This window comes from Rhinolophus sinicus, chromosome 15 (genome assembly GCF_057876585.1).
Source record: "Rhinolophus sinicus isolate RSI-liver-muscle chromosome 15, RSI-T2T, whole genome shotgun sequence".
In the NCBI taxonomy this organism is placed as follows: domain Eukaryota; kingdom Metazoa; phylum Chordata; class Mammalia; order Chiroptera; family Rhinolophidae; genus Rhinolophus; species Rhinolophus sinicus.
The window spans coordinates 82,892,501-82,910,121 of NC_142515.1; the positions used below are offsets into that span (position 1 = coordinate 82,892,501).

General features: G+C 51.1%; 1 protein-coding gene across 1 annotated transcript in view; it reads left to right on the top strand.

The window, feature by feature from the left end:
- The window catches only part of SUGP1 (SURP and G-patch domain containing 1), a 25,301-nt gene extending 9,243 nt beyond the window's left edge, over positions 1 to 16,058 (top strand). Inside the window, exons 5-14 of the mRNA XM_019736811.3 lie at positions 454 to 577; positions 906 to 1,006; positions 1,942 to 2,065; positions 8,733 to 9,088; positions 12,928 to 13,034; positions 13,794 to 13,971; positions 14,217 to 14,323; positions 14,923 to 15,068; positions 15,418 to 15,547; positions 15,858 to 16,058. Coding sequence (XP_019592370.3) covers positions 454 to 577; positions 906 to 1,006; positions 1,942 to 2,065; positions 8,733 to 9,088; positions 12,928 to 13,034; positions 13,794 to 13,971; positions 14,217 to 14,323; positions 14,923 to 15,068; positions 15,418 to 15,547; positions 15,858 to 15,884 — 1,400 coding nt within the window. The 3' untranslated portion in view covers positions 15,885 to 16,058. The remainder of the gene's footprint in view (positions 1 to 453; positions 578 to 905; positions 1,007 to 1,941; positions 2,066 to 8,732; positions 9,089 to 12,927; positions 13,035 to 13,793; positions 13,972 to 14,216; positions 14,324 to 14,922; positions 15,069 to 15,417; positions 15,548 to 15,857) is intronic.
- The last annotated feature ends 1,563 nt before the right edge of the window (positions 16,059 to 17,621 follow it).

Below are 17,621 nucleotides of genomic sequence, written 5' to 3' on the forward strand. Positions count from 1 at the left end.
AGCCTCTATGATGACATTAATTGCAGTGGATTGAAACACCTTATATGTTTAAATCAGAGTGTGTAATGATATTTTAAAAGAATTTTTCACCTTTGAAGGATGACAGGGAACCAATTTATTATACTGAACAGTATATGAAGAAAAGACTTGAGCATTCCAAACAAACGGGGGAGGCTGGCTATGTTTTCCAACGTCTCCCTTCCAGATTGGGGATCGGCTTGGCCTCTGGGAGGCTCCCACACTTCTCTCCCATCCAGTGTGTCTCGTGAAGACTGTTTAGACCAACTCCCCCCTCGTCACAGTGCTTTGTGCATGGACCCCGGACGCCTGACAACCTCCTGCATTTCACCCTCTTCTCCCCCCACCCCTCTGTCCTTGTGGTCCATAGAGAGAGTGTGCCTGTTGACTGTGGGGTGTGTGAGTTGAACCCCAGTACTGACAGCCTCCTTAAAGTTTCACCCCCAGAGGGAGTCGAGACTCGGAAAGTGATAGAGAAATTGGCCCGCTTTGTGGCAGAAGGAGGCCCCGAGTTAGAAAAAGTAGCTATGGAGAACTACAAGGATAAGCCGGCATTTTCGTAAGTATTTCTGGGAGGGGAAAGCCACTGCTACTTAATGTTCTTGCCACACAGTAGTACATGCAGACGTTCTGTAAAACCCTAGTCGTGACTGAAGCTGGCCGGGGCTGGGTGCTTGCTTGCTTTCGCGGGCCAGACACTGTCCCTTGCACTTTCTGACTCATACTAGAGGTTGCAAAGGGCTCCGGTGTGACGCGGAGACTTACTTTTGGGCCCTGTCAAGGTGTCTCTGCTTGCCAGCTTGCTTGTGTGTCATATGTCTTCAACAGCCACACAGCTCACACCCGTCCCCATCACTCTTCCTCTGTTTTGCAAAATTCTTCTTCAGGTTTTTGCACGATAAGAATAGCAGGGAATTCCTCTACTACAGAAAGAAGGTGGCTGAGATAAGGAAGGAAGCGCAAAAGTTACAGACGGCCTCTCAGAAAGGTAGGTGGGTGGGGGGGGTGGGAGGTTCTAGGGAGGCATGTGGGCAAACTGCACCCCACGTGGAATCAAGAGTTCCTGGTGGCATGGTGTGGCGCTGACAGCCGAGGTCTGTGCCCTCCCAGGCAGCTGGGGTCAGCTACGGCTGCTACCTCCTTCCTCTCCAGTGCTCTGGGAAGTGAGGGGAGGTCTGAGGGCCAAGGTCAAGGTCGTGTCCAGGAGCTCAGCCCTGTACATGCAAAGGGGGCAGAGGGAAGGAGTGTTTGTCTTTTGGTTCCTGGTATTTAGCAAGTGTCACTGAGTGCCTGCCATGTTTCAGACTCTGAGGGTACCTAGAGACAAAGGTAGTGCCTGACACTTGGGGTGGGGGCCCGAGGGGGGCCAGGGGACAGAAAAAAATCATCTGGTAAGATCCTGGATGGATGAGTATCGGGATGGGGGGAAGCACCGGATGGTCTCCAGCCAAGTGCTGGTGGGTGGTGGGGATTGACGTTTAGGCCTGACGTAGGCCACAGAGATCAGTCCTTCGTGTCGCCTGTGGCCCTTTGCCCTGACCTTCTCCGCAGGAGATGAGGGCCAGGCCCATCTAACCATATGACCTGGTTGGGCAGCCTTGGGCAGGAAGACTGAAGTGGGGGCTCCCATCTCCCCTCCAGCCTGGACGCAGACCTTCCCTCACATTCTGTTCCCATGTACCAGCATGTGTCCAAGGCCCCCCAAGACCTACGGGGTGGGAAGGGGCGGGGGGGTTGGTGCTTGAGATATGTTGTAGTATTAACTCTGGTGTTTGGTCCCAGTGCAGTAATCTGATTCCCATTTGCCTGTTTTTCTTTGCATTGTTCCTAAAATAAACCCCTCTCGTTGTCCATGGGGTTCTTAGCAGAAATTAGGCTGTTGGGTGTGGTGAGTTGAGCTCAGTACTGACAGCCTGCTTAAAGTTTCACCCCCAGAGGATGAAGAAGTCAAGAACCTTGCAGAAAAGTTGGCCAGGTTCATAGCAGACGGGGGTCCCGAGGTGGAAACCATCGCCCTCCAGAACAACCGCAAGAACCAGGCATTCAGGTAAGGGGGGACCCACCAGGGAGGTGACCCCTCACCCTGGTCACAGGGTCTGTCCTGCCCCCCACACACACACCGAGGAAACAGGCTTGGCGTGGTCCTGAGACAGGCTAAGGTCCCCCAGCAAGAAGCTGGCAAGACTGGGACTTAGGTCCCGGAGCTTCTGGCCCTAGAGCCAGCCTTGCCACACGACGGGCACTTCCTACGTGCACATGGGTACCCTAAATTGTCTGTGACGTAGGTGTGCGGGGGAATTTGGGGGCTTGTTTTCCCAGGTGTCTCACTGAGAGTCTCTAGTACTTGTCCGGCTCCCTGTACAACAGACAGCGGCACCAGGCTGGGGGCAGGCCAGGCCTTGGCGCAGAACCTCACGGAACTGTGCTGCTCGCTGTGTGAGACCCTTCTTAGGGTCTCATCTTTACCACCAGGGGAACAGCAGGAAAGCAGGGAATGTAGTACTTCAGGCTTCGAGGAGTGGGAACCCCCAGCCTGTGTGTAGGTTCCACGGAGGGGGTGGGACAAGCAGCCTGGCCCCCCTTCTGTCCCTAGCTATGAAATCACACCCCCACCCCTCAGGCTGTGTCTGTTCACCCGCTCATTCACTCACTGGTGGGGCTATAGCGCCTGCTCTTTGCTGGGGAGGGGAGGGGCAGGTGCTGCTGTGAGGCCGGCCCAGCAGGGGCGTGTGAGGTGGACACTGAACCCCGCACGGGGTGAGGCACCGGTGAGGACACTTTTGGCCACGAATGGTACAAGTCCCCACTTAGTCAGTGGGGACGTGCAGGAGCAGCAGCCATCTGGGCTGGTTGATTCAGCAGCAGCACATGCCATCAGGGCCTCGGGAAAAAGGAAGTGGGAGTGGATGCCGGGCAGGCAGCCAGTCGTGTCTCCTACGTGTGAGCCAGCATGAGCTAGACTCAGAACAGAGAGGGGCATCCAGAGGGACCACCACGTAGGAGTAAAGCAGCTGAGATGGCAGGCACTGCGCCAGTGTGTGGGGTGCAGATGGGCCATGGAGCCGGGCAGGGCCAGGTCCCAGAGGGCACAGGGGTTCACTGAGAACCTTTGGAGGGTGTGCATAGGGAGAGATGGGGTCAGCTGGGCTTCCGGGGTCACTGGCCCCAGTTGTGGAGGGTGATCAGACATGCCAGGTCTAGGGTTGAGGCAGAGGGGGGTAGGGGAGGACTGCTGAGGTGTTCGGGCGTCCCTTGTGGGGGCCGTGGGTGTGGGGGTCTGGAGCTTAGGAGACCCAGGATCTCTTCAGGAGATCATGATACTTGCCACCCCTCTGCACAACCCAAACCAGTATCTACTTTAGAGTCTACCTTAAGTCACTGCACTGTTTTTTTATTTACCTAAGTAAGTTTATTTAAACAGGAAACTAAGCTTACTGTCGCTCGTCTTAAGTGGAACTGTGAAAATCTGTCTCAGGCAAAGTGGGTGAGCTTATAGCATCCTGTCAGGTCCGCAAGCCCCGGTGGCTCTCCCTGATCAGAGAGTCCAGAGCTCAGTAGCTATGGCTCAGCCCCTGGGGGTCAAGAAGTGCTGTCAGTGCAGGCGGCTCCAGGCCCTCCCTGTGGCTGTCGCCCCTCAGGGGTGCGTTGCTAGCATATACCCAGCTTGTTGGTTGTGGCTGTGATAGAGGCCTGGATGTAGAGAGCCAGGGGTGAGGAGGGAGCGTGGGGCACCCGGGGGAGAAGTGGCTGAAGGGGAGTCATGGTCTGGGAACACAGTCGGCACTCCGCACACTGGGGAGGAATGATTGGGTGCCAGGCCTGGGCAGAGTGTGCCAGATCATACCACAGGGACGGTTCAATCTTCGGTGGGGTCAGGTGTGAGGCAGCTAGCTCCTCTCTCTCTCAGATCACACAGCCCCCTTGTGTTCCTGCTGTTCTTGCCCTTCCCTGCCCTTTGGGTTCCCCCTGTGGGCTGGGCACGCCCCAGCAGCTGTGTGTTTTGGAAAACAGTCTGTAATAATTGTTCACCCATTCCTTTGACCAGTCACCCCACTTCTTTCCCCAGAAACAATGTTAAAGACAGTATTGTCCGTAGCCACGAAAAATTAATAACACATTGAATGTCCAGCCCCCGTGGGCTAGACTATAACTGTATCTGTAATACATGCCCCATGTGAACCACTTTTTCTTGACAACAACCTGGGGCGCTGGCCTCACACGAGGAAACCAAGGCAAGGAGGCTGCTCGCTTGGTGGAGGTGCCTTTCCTACCACTCTCCACCGCATTCCAACGGGAAAGTCTTAGGTCGTCAAGTTAAGGCATTTTTTTGAAAATCGGGAGACAGCAATTAGAACGACAGCTCAGTTCAAATTCTGCACTGCAAAAAAGGACTAGAAGGAAAGACACCAAAGTGTTAACTTTGGTTAACCCCGGGGGCAGGATCCCTCCGACCTGGGGAATGATCTCCTAAAAGCCTGTGTTCCCACTATTGTCCCTACTTCCTCCCTAATCCCTGACAACCACTGACCTTTTTCCGGACTTGGTAGTTTCGCCTTTTTTAGAATGTCATATAATTGGGATCATGTAGTACCGTGTTTCCCCGAAAATAAGACCTAGCCGGACCATCAGCTCTAATGCAGCTTTTGGAGCAAAAATTAATATAAGACCCGATCTTATATATTATAATATATAAGATCGGGTCTTATATTAACATTATATTATATTATATTGACCTGGTCTTGCATTATATTACAATAAGACCGGGTCTTATATTATTTTTTTGCTCCAGAAGATGCATTAGAGCTGATGGCCCCGCTAGGTCTTATTTTTAAGGAAACATGGTATGTAGCCTTTTCAGATTGACTTCCTTCACTTAGTAATATGCATTTAAGGTTCCTCATGTCTTTTCATGTCTTGATAGCTTATTTCTTTTTAGCACTGAATAATATTCCACTTGGTTGCTTCCAAGTTTTGGCAATTACAAAGGAAGCTATTATAAACATCCGTAGGCAGGTTTTTGTGTGGACATAAATTTTATCTCTTTAGGGTAAATACCAAGAAGTATGATTGCTGGATCGTATGGTATGTTTAGCTTTATAAGAAGCCTTGTACAAGCCAAAGTGGCTGTACCCTGTGCATTCCCGTGGCAATGAAAGAGTTCCTGTAGTTCCATGTCCTGTCCGGCATTTGGTGGTGTCAGTGCTCTAGATTTTGGCCACTTTAATAGGTGTGTAGTAGTATCTTGTTGTTTTGATTTACATTTCCCTGACTACATATGATGTGGAGCATCTTCTCATATGCTTATTTGCCATCTATAAATCTTTGCTAAGCTATACATTAAGGTTATTGGTCCATTGAATAACAGTTTTTATCAGATGTGTCTTTTGCAGAGCACTTTTTAATTTTAAGTTTCTTCCTTGGATCATGTATTTGATGTTGTACCTAAAAACTCATTTCCACACCCAAGGTCATTTCGGTTTTCTCCTGTGTTATCTTCTAGGAGTTTTATATATTTTCATTTTACATTTAGGTCTATGATCCAGTTTTAGTTAAGTTTTGTGAAGGGTATGAGGTTTGTGTCAAGATTTTTTTTTTTTTTTTTTTGCATGCGGATGTCCACTTTCAGCACCATTTGTTGAAAAGACTGTCTTTGCTTCATTGTTTTGCCTTTGCTCCTTTGTGAAAGGTCAGTTGACTATATAGATCCATTTCTGGATCCTTTATATTGTTCTATTGATCAGCTTGTCTATTTTTTACCAGTGTCACACTGCCTTGAAGTCAGATAGTGTTACTCTTCCAACTTTGTTCTTCTTCAGTAGTATGTTGACTATTTTGGGTCTTTTGTCTCCATATTTAAATTTTGGAATCATTTTGTCATGATCTACAAAATAACTTGGCTGGGATCTTGATTGGCATTTCACTGAATCTAGAAATGGAGTTAGGAAGAACTGACATCTTGACAATATTGAGTCTTCCTATCCATGAACATGGAATATCTTTTCATTTAATTAGTTCTTCATGAATTCATTCTTCAGAGCTTTGTAGTTTTCTTCGTATAGATCTTACACATATTTTGTTAGACTTCTAGCTAAGTATTTCATATTTTGGGATGCTAAGGTAAATGGTATTGTGTTTTAAATTTCAAATTCCACATGTTCATTACTAGTATATAGGACAATGATTCACTTCTGTATATTAACCTTGTGTTCTGCAACCTTGCTATAATAGCTTATTAGTTAGGAGGTTTTTGTCTATTCTTTGGTGCTTTTTTTCCCTCCACAGACAATCGTGTCATTTGCAAACAAAGACAGTTTTACTTCTTCCTTCTCGATTAGTATACCTATTTCCTTTTCTCATCTTTTGAATTTGCTAGGACTTCCAGTAAGATGTTGAAAAGCATTGGTGAGGTGGCATATTCTTGCCTTGTTCTTGTTCTTAGTGGGAAAGCTTCCAAGTTTCTCCCCATTAAGTATGATGTTAGCTGTGAGTGTTTTTGTAAATACTCTATCAAGTTGAGGAAGTTGGCCTCTATTCCTAGTTTACTGAGAGTGTTTATCACGAATGGGTGTTGGATTTTATTAAATGCTTTTTCTGCAGCTGTTGTTATGATTGTGTGATTTTTATTTTTTAGCCTGTTGATGTGCCAGGTTACATTACTTGATTTTCAAATGTTCAACCAGCCTTGTATGCCTGGAATAAGTCCCACATGGTTGTGGTGTATAATTCTTTTTATACATATATAGATACAATTTACTAATATTTTGTTGAGAATTTTTGCATCTATATTCATGAGAGATGTTAGTCTGTAGTTTTCTTCTAATATCTTTGTCTAGTTTTGATATTAGGGTACTTGAATGAGTTAGGAAGTATTCTCTCTGCTTCTGTCCTCTGAAAGGGATTGTAGAGAATAGGTATAATTTCTTCCTTAAATGTTTGGTAGAATTCACCAGTGAACTCCTGGTCATGATGCTTTCTGTTTTGGAAGGTTGTAATTACCAACTGAACTTCTTTAATAGAAATAGACCTATTCAGGTTGTCTACTTCTTTTTTCTTCTTTTTTCTTTATATTGGGGAAGTGTGTTTTTCCAGGACCCATCAGTCCTTCAATCTAGTTGTGGAGGGCGCAGCTCAGAGCCAAGTCCAGTCACCATTTTCAATCTTAGTTGCAGGGAGCACAGCCCACCATCCAATGCGGGAATTGAACCAGCAACCTTGTTGTCAAGAGTTCGCACTCTAACCAACTGAGCCATCTGGCTGTCCCTCCAGCAGCTCAGTGGCAGCTCGTTGTCTTCAATCTAGTTATGGAGGGCACATCTCACTGGCCCATGTGGGAATTGAACTGGCAGCCCTGTTGTTCAGAGCTCACCCTCTAACCAACTGTGCCATCCATCCGCCCCCAGATTGTCTATTTCTGTGTGAGTTTTAGCAGATTGTGTCTTTTCAAGTAATTGGTCCATTTCATCTGGTGGGTGTAGAGTTGTTCATAGTAATCCTTTAGTATCCTTTTAATGTCCGTAGGATCTGGAGTGATGTCCCCTCTTTCATTTCCTTTCGGAATTTGTATCCTTTTTTCTTAGTTAGCCTGGCTAGAGACTTAGCAATTTTTGAAAAAATTCTTGTTTCATTTAATTTTTACAAATGTTCCTTACTGGGCTTTCTCAAGGATGTACCTGTGTGTACCATGACCTAGGAAGATGCTGCCTGCCATCTCCTTGTCCCTCCATCTCACCATAGGTACCAATATTAGTGGGGCTGGGGGTCCTTCCACCCGTATCCCGGTTCTCATGTAGACACATAGAAATAATCTGTGGGGTTTCTTTCTGCTGTCTCTCTTGTGCAAAAGGAATTTACAGCGTCTTTGAGTCTGCATGTTGCTTCTGTAGCACAGCATTGTGCCGTGACTGTCCCTTCAGGTTCATGGGTACAGGTCTAGCTCCTTGTTGAGAGTCGTATAACCCCGGTTGTGCACAGGTTTTGTTTTGTGGAGCTGGCCTGTGATTCTTCCCTCTGGTGTGGACCCCAGAGGTGGGACTGTGGGCTCAGGACATGTACAGTCTGAGAGATGCCGGGCAGGTACAGAGGGAGCTATAGCCTTTGCCAGCTCTGAACCCAGCAGCACCAGCTCTGAGCTTGGATTGGGGGGACAGAGGGGACTCCTGGCTTCCAGCAAGGTGGGAGTTTCTGCCCTTGGCTTGGAGTGCAGGTCCTGTCTGGTCAGACATTCATTGTCGTTGTCTTGGCGCCATTTGCTGTCAGCATTTCAGGGATACATCAGAGAAGCGCAAATGTGCTGAGCTGAGTTTGGCGCAAATCCTGCCCTTTCTGATGCCAGGTGTCTCTCGCACCTCAGGATGTCTTGGTTTGGAGGCCCTGGTGCTCATTTTGGACAGCAGAGGAAGAGCTTCATGGAGCTTGGGGCAGGTCTGAGGGAGCTGTCCCCTTTTCCTTGGAAGCAGGGGGATCAATAACAGTGCGACAGACACTGCACAAAGAAGGGATGAGGGCGTGGTATGTCCCTCGGCATCGTGACAGGCTGAGGCATGTCGCACTGTTCCTCAAGTTTGGGCCACCAGAGCCAGCAGCCAGTGAGGCCTGGCAGGACTGGAGGTCATGGTGGAGACCCTAAAGTGACCCTGGCCCAACTGGGGGTGCCTACACAAGGTCCATGTTGCTCCTGACCCAGCTGATGGTGTGCCCCCCACTCTACCTTGCAGCTTTCTGTACGAACCCAGCAGCCAGGGGTATAAGTACTACCGCCAGAAGCTGGAGGAGTTCCGGAAAGCAAGGGCGGGCCCCACAGGCATCCACACGGCACCTGACCTCTGCCTGCAACGCAGACCCCCTCCTGAGACGCCGATAGGGTCTCTGCCCCCCACCGCCGCCTGCCCTGCCTCATCTGCCCCCTCACCCACTGTCACCCCGGCACCATCTGCCCCCGGGAAGCCAGCCACCACAGCCACCGTGAAGAGGAAGCGAAAGAGCCGATGGGGGCCTGAGGAAGACAAAGTGGAGCTCCCCCCCGCCGAGCTGGTGCAGAGGGACGTGGACGCCTCCCCCTCGCCTCTGTCAGGTGGGCTCTGTCAGGAGGTTTGGCGTCTTTAACTGTGCATCACGTTTTCAGAGTTCATCTGTGTTGTAGCACGTGTCAGAACTTCACTCCTTTCTGTGGCTGAATAGTATTCCATTGTGGGGGTTGACTGCACTTTGTTCATCTGTCATCTGTTGATGGACACTTGGGTTGTTTCCACCTTTTGGCAGTTGCTACTAGTGTTACTGTGAACATGTGTGTTCAAGTACTATTTGGATCCCTGATTTCAGTTCTCTTGTATGTATGCCAAGGAGTGGGATTGCTGGGTCATGTGATGATTCTACATTTCACTTTTTAAGGAACCACCAAACTTCTTTACAGCAACTGTATCATTTTATGTTCCCTCCAGCAATGCACAAGATTTGCAATTTCTCCACTTCCTCGCCTCACTATAGCCATCCTAGTAGGTGTAAAGTGGAATCACATTGTAGGTTTGATTTGCATTTCCCTAATGACTAATGGTGTTGGGCATTTTTCCACGTGCTTATTGGTCATTTACATACCGTGTTTCCCCGAAAATAAGACCTATCCCGAAGATAAGCCCCAGTTAAGAGCCTCAGCCAGACGGACACATTTGATGGACACATTTATGACAATGTTCCAGAAGAAGATGACATGACTGTATTTGAATACATGTAGATTATTGTACATGAAAAAATAAGATATCACCTGAAAATATGCCCTAACACACCTTTTGGAGCAAAAATTAATATAAGACCTGCTCTTATTTTCGGGGAAACACTGTAGCTTGTTTGGAGAAATGTCTATTTTAGTCCTTTGCCATTTTAAAATTGGGTTGTTTTGCTTTTTGTTGGTGAGTTGTAGGAGTTGTCTATGTATTCTGGATATTATCCCCAGTTCAGATACATTATTTGTAAACATTTTCTCTCATTCTATGGGTTGTCTTTTCATCCTGTACGTAAGTTTTAAATTTTATGAAGTTCAATTTAGTTTCTCATTTGTTGCCTGTGATTTTGGTGTCGTATTTAAAACCATAGCCAAATCCAATGTCATGAAGATTTACTCCTATGTTTTCTTCTAAAAGTTTTATAGTTTTAGCTCTTAAATTTAGGTCTTTGATCCGTTTTATGTTAATTTTTATATATGATATAAGGTAAGGGTGCAACTTCATTCTTTTTGCATGTGGCTATCCAGTTGTCCCAGCACCATTTGTTGAAGAGACTGTTCTTTTCCTATTAAATGGTCTTGACACCCTTGGCAAAAGTCAGTTGACCACAGGTGTAAAGGTTTATTTCTGAGCCCTATCCTGTTACACTGGTTTGTATGTCTATCTTCATGCCAGTACTACAGTGTTTTGATCACTGTCCCCTTTCTTTTTCAAGGTTTGGCTGTTGGGGTCCCTTGATTTTTCATACGGATTTTCAGATAGACTTTTCCATTTCTGCGAAAAACACTGGGATTTTGATAGGGGTTGCATTGAATCTATAGATTGCTTTGGGTAGTACTGACACGTTAACAATATTTAAGTCTTCTAATCTGTGAACACTGGATGTCTCTCCATTTACTTAAGCCGTCTTTATTTTGTTCCAACATATTTTGTAGTATTTGTTGTACGAGCCTTGCACCTCTTCGTTTATATGTATTCCTAAAGAATGGTTTATTCTTTCTGACGCTATTGTAAATGAAATTGTGTTTTGGTATATAGTGTTGTTCAGTCCTCTATGTCCTTACCGATCTTCTGTTTAGATGTCCTATCCATTATTAAAAACAGGGTATTGACATCTCCAACTATTGTTGTAGAACTATTTCTCCCTTCAATTTTGTCAATTTTTGCTTCATATTTCTCGGGTTTCTATTGTTAGGTGTGTATTTAATTGTTTTCTTTCTGTATCGAACTTTTATCGATATATAACACCCTTCTTTGTCTCTTGTAATCTTTTTTAGACTTAAAGTTTATTTTGTCAGATACTACCCTGTTTCCCCAAAAATAAGACCTCACCAGACAATTAGCTCTGATGCGTCTTTTGGAGCAAAAATTAAAATAAGACCCAGTCTTATTTTACTAAAATATAAGACCCGGTCTCGTATACCATAAGATCGGGTCTTATATTAATTTTTGTTCCAAAATACGTATTAGAGCTGATTGTCCAGCTAGGTCTTATTTTCAGGGAAACACGGTAGCATAGCCTTCCCAGCTCTCTATTGGTTGTTTTGCATGGAATTGGTTTTTCCATCCTTTCACTTTCAACCTTTTTGCGTCTTTGTATCTAAAGCGAGTCTCTCATAGAGAGCACGTAGATAGATCCTATCGTCTTTCTTAAGCTTTAAAGGACTTCAGTTTCACTCTTGTCATGGAAAGCTCAGGATATGAGCTATAAGCACAACCACTGCCACTACCGTTACCTCCCTGACAGCGTATGAGGGAAGGCCGAATCCACTTGGGGGAGGGAGGTCTATTACCTTTACATTCTGCAGGTAAAAGTGGGTGACTGAGAGAGGCATCCCAGGCTGTCTAACAGCCGCCACCCTCTCCCCCGCATAGCCTGCAAGGGAAGGCAGCTCCCTCAGGTCCCATGGCTGACCTGCTGGCCCTGCCTGTCCAGCTCTAAGGGTGTTTTCTTGCTCAGAGCTTCCCTGGCCCGAGGAGAAAAATTGCTATTGTAAGGTTCTAGGACTCACCGGGACTCTAGTAGCACCTCTACCTGGTGCTGAGGGTGTCTGGGACGGGAGTGTCGCTCAGGTGGAGCCCTGGTGGCAGGGGCACAGGAGGTGCTCAGATGTGAGTGCTGCTCTGACCCACGCACGCCCATCTTGGAGACATGTCCCTAAGGTCTGGCCCCAGTCCCCGCTGGTGAAGATGCCTCCCCTGTGGTCTAGTGGACAAGCACAGGCTGCGAAGTCTCAGGTCCAGGTTCAAGTCCCTCTGGCCCACACCAGCCCCAGGGGAGCATGGGCTGCCCTCACACACATGCTCGCTGGTGAAGAGGAACTTGTAGGCATGCTGTAGGCACACGGCAGGCTTCTCAGACCTGGGCCTCCTTTCCTTCTCCAGGGGCCCCCCACATCCTTTGAGGAGGGATCGGTGTGCAGTCCTGGGGTCACAGAGCACCTGCACGTGGTTCTTGCTGGCAAAGCCCCAGCCCTGGGGAGCTGGAGAATCCAGCTCACTCCACCCTCCCAGAGGGGCCTCTGCATCCCCTCCACCCAGCCTCTCCCCCAGGAAGCCACCGCCTGAGGGCTGGTTGTTTCCACCATCCAGATGAGCTGTCACAGCATCTTCACATGGATCAGTGCTATCGGCTCCCGCCAAGCTCCGAAGTGGATGCCTAATGAAATGTCAGTTGCTGGGAGGACGGTCGGCTGCCTCCCCAGAAGGAGCTGACAGCCTCACAGCTGAGTCTTACACAAGACTCCGAACCGGTGTGTGTCTACACTGGAGGTCTGTCTGCCACAGGGCCTACTGCCAAGAACCAGTGTGTGAGAATGTGCGTGTGTACACACACGTGCTCATCTCTGCTCTCATGGCTCTGGCTCTGCAAAGTCCCCACCATGTCACCCATTAGCCGTGTGACCGTGAGTGAGACCCCTGACCTCCTAAGTTCTGGTGTCAGCATCTGCAACATGGGGACATAGGGCCTGTCTGGAGAGGGCACATGGGGATGGAACTGGGTGCACATGACGGAGCAAGGCGTGACTCCTACCGTCATCACGTGACACACGATACTAACTGACCTGCCGTGTGGGCCCTGTTGTGCACGCCAGGTGCCACAGCGGTTGTCAACGTGTGGACTCTGTACCACACACAGGAGCAAGGCCAGGCCCACGTGTCCTTCACTGACTAGTCTGTGTCTTGTTTCCAGTTCAGGACCTCAAGGGGCTCGGCTACGAGAAGGGGAAGCCCGTGGGTCTGGTGGGCGTCACAGAGCTGTCTGACGCCCAGAAGAAGCAGCTGAAGGAGCAGCAGGAGGTAAGGCCAGGCGGCGGTGAGGCAGGTTCCACTGCGGCTGGCAGTGGCTTGTCACCCCATACGGTGCAGTGGTCACAGGGCCAGCGGAATAGCTTCTGGGCAGGCAGTCCCCCTGTCAATGACATGCCAACCCCCGAGGGCCCTCCCCAGCCTGCAGCTGGACCCAAAGCTCAGGCTTGCTCACGCTGGCCTGTCATCCCCCGAGGCTGGTGTCCCACAGCCACTCTGTATGGTGCTCGTGGACCGTTCCCACTCAGTAGTTTCTGCTTAAGTTTTCTGTTCAGTTTCCTCCAGTCCAGTCCAGGGCAGGCCTGGCTAGCACTGGGCGCCCCGAGTAGTGTGGCAGTATTGGGCATTGTTGGTGTGAGGGCCAGCTCGGCCTCTCCTCTGCTTCCCTGAGAAACCAAGAGGTACTGGCTTGTCAATCCTTGGGGCTCACTCCAGCTACCTCCTCCAGGCTAGCAGCCGTGTCATGTCACCTTTGACCTTCCCAGAAGTCAGGAGCCTGTGTTGCTCTCATTCAGTCCATGGCGACAGTGCCCAGCTCTGGGTGAGGCAGAGAGGGTCCTCCCCGCTCAGCACAAGGACGCGGGGCATCAGGGCAGATCCTGGCACAGGACTTGGAGCCTTGTTGAGCACTTGCTTCAAGCCCTGCTCACAGGCCCGCCCCCGGGGGGAGCCCCAGCATGCACAGGGGCCATACATGCCCTTGCCCTGCACACGTGCAGCCCTGCTCACAGCCTGTCGTGCTGCCCACAGATGCAGCAGATGTATGACATGATCATGCAGCACAAGCGAGCAATGCAGGACATGCAGCTGCTGTGGGAGAAGGCGCTGCAGCAGCACCAGCACGGCTACGACAGTGACGAGGAGGTGGACAGCGAGCTGGGCACCTGGGAGCACCAGCTGCGGCGCATGGAGATGGATAAGACTCGGGGTGCGCTGAGGCGGCAAGCCTGAGGTGTGGGGGTGTGGCCGTGTGCGCGCAGGAAGCCCCACTCACCTGCTGCCTGTAAAGCCTCGGGTACAAGACCGGGCCTCTCTCCGTCTGTTTCCTCAGTGCTAAAAGGAGTGGTGCAAGGCTGCCTGGGGGAGCAGGGTTCGGGTCGGGGTCTCCAGCTGCCTCCCTCCCCTGAGGCCGCTCCCCACTTTCTCCTCTCACCTTTCCTGCCTCTCCGGCAGAGTGGGCCGAGCAGCTGACGAAGATGGGACGGGGCAAGCATTTCATTGGAGACTTCCTGCCGCCAGATGAGCTGGAGAAGTTCATGGAGACCTTCAAGGCCCTAAAGGTGAACGGGGAGTCCCCAGGCATCAGCCCTCCTGGGGGCCTGTCCAGCAGGAGGAGTCAGGAGGCATTTGTTCATGGTGGACGCCATCCATGCGGGGAATTCACAAATAGCAGCCCAGCTGCTGCTTTAGAAGCATTTCCCGGGGCTTCGGGGAATTCTGCTTCCAGTGGAGCCAATTAAGTGCAGTGTGCAGGCAAAGCGTTTCTCAGGCAGAAGCCCCCATGGGCAGGCTCCTCAGAACAAGAGCTCAACATTCCCCGTGTGCACAAGGAGAGACAGCTGACGGGCACGAAGCCTCATCCCCTCATTGACCATGGCTTCTTTTGCACTCTCTGTAACAAGTCGCTGTCAGAACCCGGGCTTTTCTTTGCTGGTGAACCATGAATCTTGCATGCGGTAGAGGAGGCCTCTGTGACCGTCACCTTGCCGTCTTTGACTTGGCTGTCAGGGAGCTCTAAGTGTGGCCCTGGGGACCTTGAGGAGGAGCGTGGTCTGACCTAGTGGAGGTGGCAGAGGGGCAGGTGGGCCCAGCCAGTGGCCAGTGAGGCCGTGGGGGCATTTTGGGGGCCGTGGGGGATGACCAGCACTTGGCCCTGCAGGAGGGCCGTGAGCCCGACTACTCCGAGTACAAGGAGTTCAAGCTGACAGTGGAGAACATCGGCTACCAGATGCTGATGAAGATGGGCTGGAAGGAGGGCGATGGGCTGGGCTCTGAAGGCCAGGGCATCAAGAACCCAGTCAACAAGTGAGTGTGGCCCCCAATTCGCAGTGGGGATGGGTGGTCCCAAACAGATGCGGACCCAGGACCGGGGTTCAGTCCTGTCCCTGGGCCGGAGTCCGGGGCCTGGCTGTAAACTCGGGTGGCGAGGCCATCTCAGGCACTCCCCTCCTCTCCGTGCTGGGCGTGTCCTGCGTATGTGTTCCCCAGCCCAGTACACCTGTACAACCTCCACAGCCCCACGTTTCCATGTTTCTGCTGTTGCTCCTGAACCCAGGTGGGCGGGTGAGGCCTCCTCCCCGGTTCAGGCCCCACAGCCCCTTTCCTGCAGCGTTAGCCCACTGCCCTGCTCACATCACCCCGTCATCCCCTGCAGGGGCACCACCACAGTGGACGGCGCCGGCTTTGGCATTGACCGGCCAGCCGAGCTCTCCAAGGAGGACGATGAGTACGAAGCTTTCCGCAAGAGGATGATGCTGGCCTACCGCTTCCGGCCCAATCCCTTGGTACGTGCACCCCCCGTCCCCCACATTGCTCTAGCTGGGCCGCTGGCTCCTCACTGGTACCTCGCCATCCACGGTAGTGAGGCAGCATTGCTGGTAACAGAAGTCTCCCTCCTTCCCCATTCCAGCTGTGCCAGGGCTCACCAGCTACCCCCATCACCACTCCAACTGCATTTGAGCTCCTCCTTCCTCCCCAAAGCCTGCCCATTTCAAGGATGTGAACTCAGCTGTCTCTAGAAGGTTCTGGACGGAAGGAACTGCCATGTGTCTTTAGCGTTAACCTGCTCCCCTTTTATCTTTTTGCCTCCCACAGAACAACCCCAGACGGCCTTACTACTGAGTATTCTGGAGAAACACACAAACGTACTTTCCAGACGACTAACCGAGTGTTCTTGGACTGTGGAATGTTCCAGACTGCGTTTCTGCCTGCCCTTTGTTGTCTCGAGTATTATACTGTGTATTAAAGTCCCAGTGCTTGCCCATCGTGGGAGCCTGGTCCTGCCATCTCCAGAAACCGCTCTGTTTCTTAGCAGCTGGGCTGGGCGGGGCAGTTGAAGACAGGAAGCTGTCATGAAGGCTCCCTCGTACCTGAGGAACCCCAGAGGAACCCCAAGGCACCACGTGGGCCTTCGTCTGCCTTGGAGTCTCCATCCCCCACCAGCCGGGGTTGTGGTTGAAGGGACGCCTGGCCAGTCAGATTTGGCCACAGGCCTGGGGGTGGGGCGAACCTCCCAGCTTAGCACTGTGATGTAGGAGGGGTCTCCAGGCAGGGCCCAGCCAGCCCCCCAGAGCACACCTGTGCTTCTCACCTCCCTGGCAGGTAGCCTCTGCAGGCCCCGAACACAGCCAGCCCTGGCCAGTGGTGGCTGCAGCCCAGGCCGCCCCAGCCATCTGGGGTCCCACCTGTGTGGTGGATACATATCCCTGGGTCTTGTGTCTTTGGAGGACAGCTGTGCCCGAAGATTTGACACTTTTCCTGGAGGATGGGAGGCAGGTGGGTGGCCCAGGCCAAGTTGTGTGCTGAGAGCTCCCCATGTCTCCAGGACCAGCACCTCATATTTGTACAGAAACACCTGGGGATTTTGTCTAGTTGCAGCCATGCTTGGTTTATCAGGGCCTGGGAATCTGACGGGCCCACAACTCACCCTGCCCCACATGTACCCAGTGGGTCCTGCTTAACCCCTGTGGGCTCATGGGCTCTGAGGACTCAAGCTGGAATTGGGGTCCTGGGCCAGCCAACGTTCACTGTCATTCAACAAACACTGATCACAGACTAAACCAGATGGGTGGGGATGTGTCAGTGAACTAACAATCTAAAACAGAAATGCTGCCAAGAGGAACCAGGAGCTGTGGTGCCTGAGCAGGGTCGCAATGGGGCCTCAAGGGATTTGGAAGGGCTTCAGCATCATAGTCCAGACAGGGCAAATAAGTGATACGTGCCAGAGTCCCGAGCACGGGGTTGTGGCTGTGGGCAGCCAGAGGGTCCAGCAACGGGGACCCCACCATCCAGGTCAAGGTCACCCCTCCATTGAATTCTCAGTGACTGGTGGGCTGGCCAGACTCAGCCCATTAACTTCACCCCCAGGCAGGGGGTGAGTTGGAGGCCTCCAAATGCTGTGTGTGTGTGTGTGTGTGCAGGCGCCTCCTGAACATGGGGTGCAAAGTCAGGTGCCTAGACAAAGCTGGGCCAGACACCCCTGGCCCTGCAGGTGGAAGGGAGGGCTGCCTGGAGGAGGGGACAGGATCGGCACTAAAGGGTGAGGAAGCAGAAAAGGGTCCATCTTTACACAGGTAAGAGACCTGTGGGCTATTGGCACTGCCAGAGTTGGGAAGGTCAAGAAACCAGGCTGGAGCTTCAGGTCAGCTTGGGAACCTGATCTTCACCCCATAGGCAACGGCACCTGGGAAAGGAGGCTGTCCATTCTGTGGCCAGATCATATCATCCAGGCTCAGAGATAGCACCCAGCTGGCACAGGCCAAGGGGCTGCATGGAGAAGGGGTGAGGTTTCAATCTTCCCCCAACCCCAGACTGTGTTCCCCCACTCCCCAGGGTAGGAATCTGGTGGGCACTGCTCAC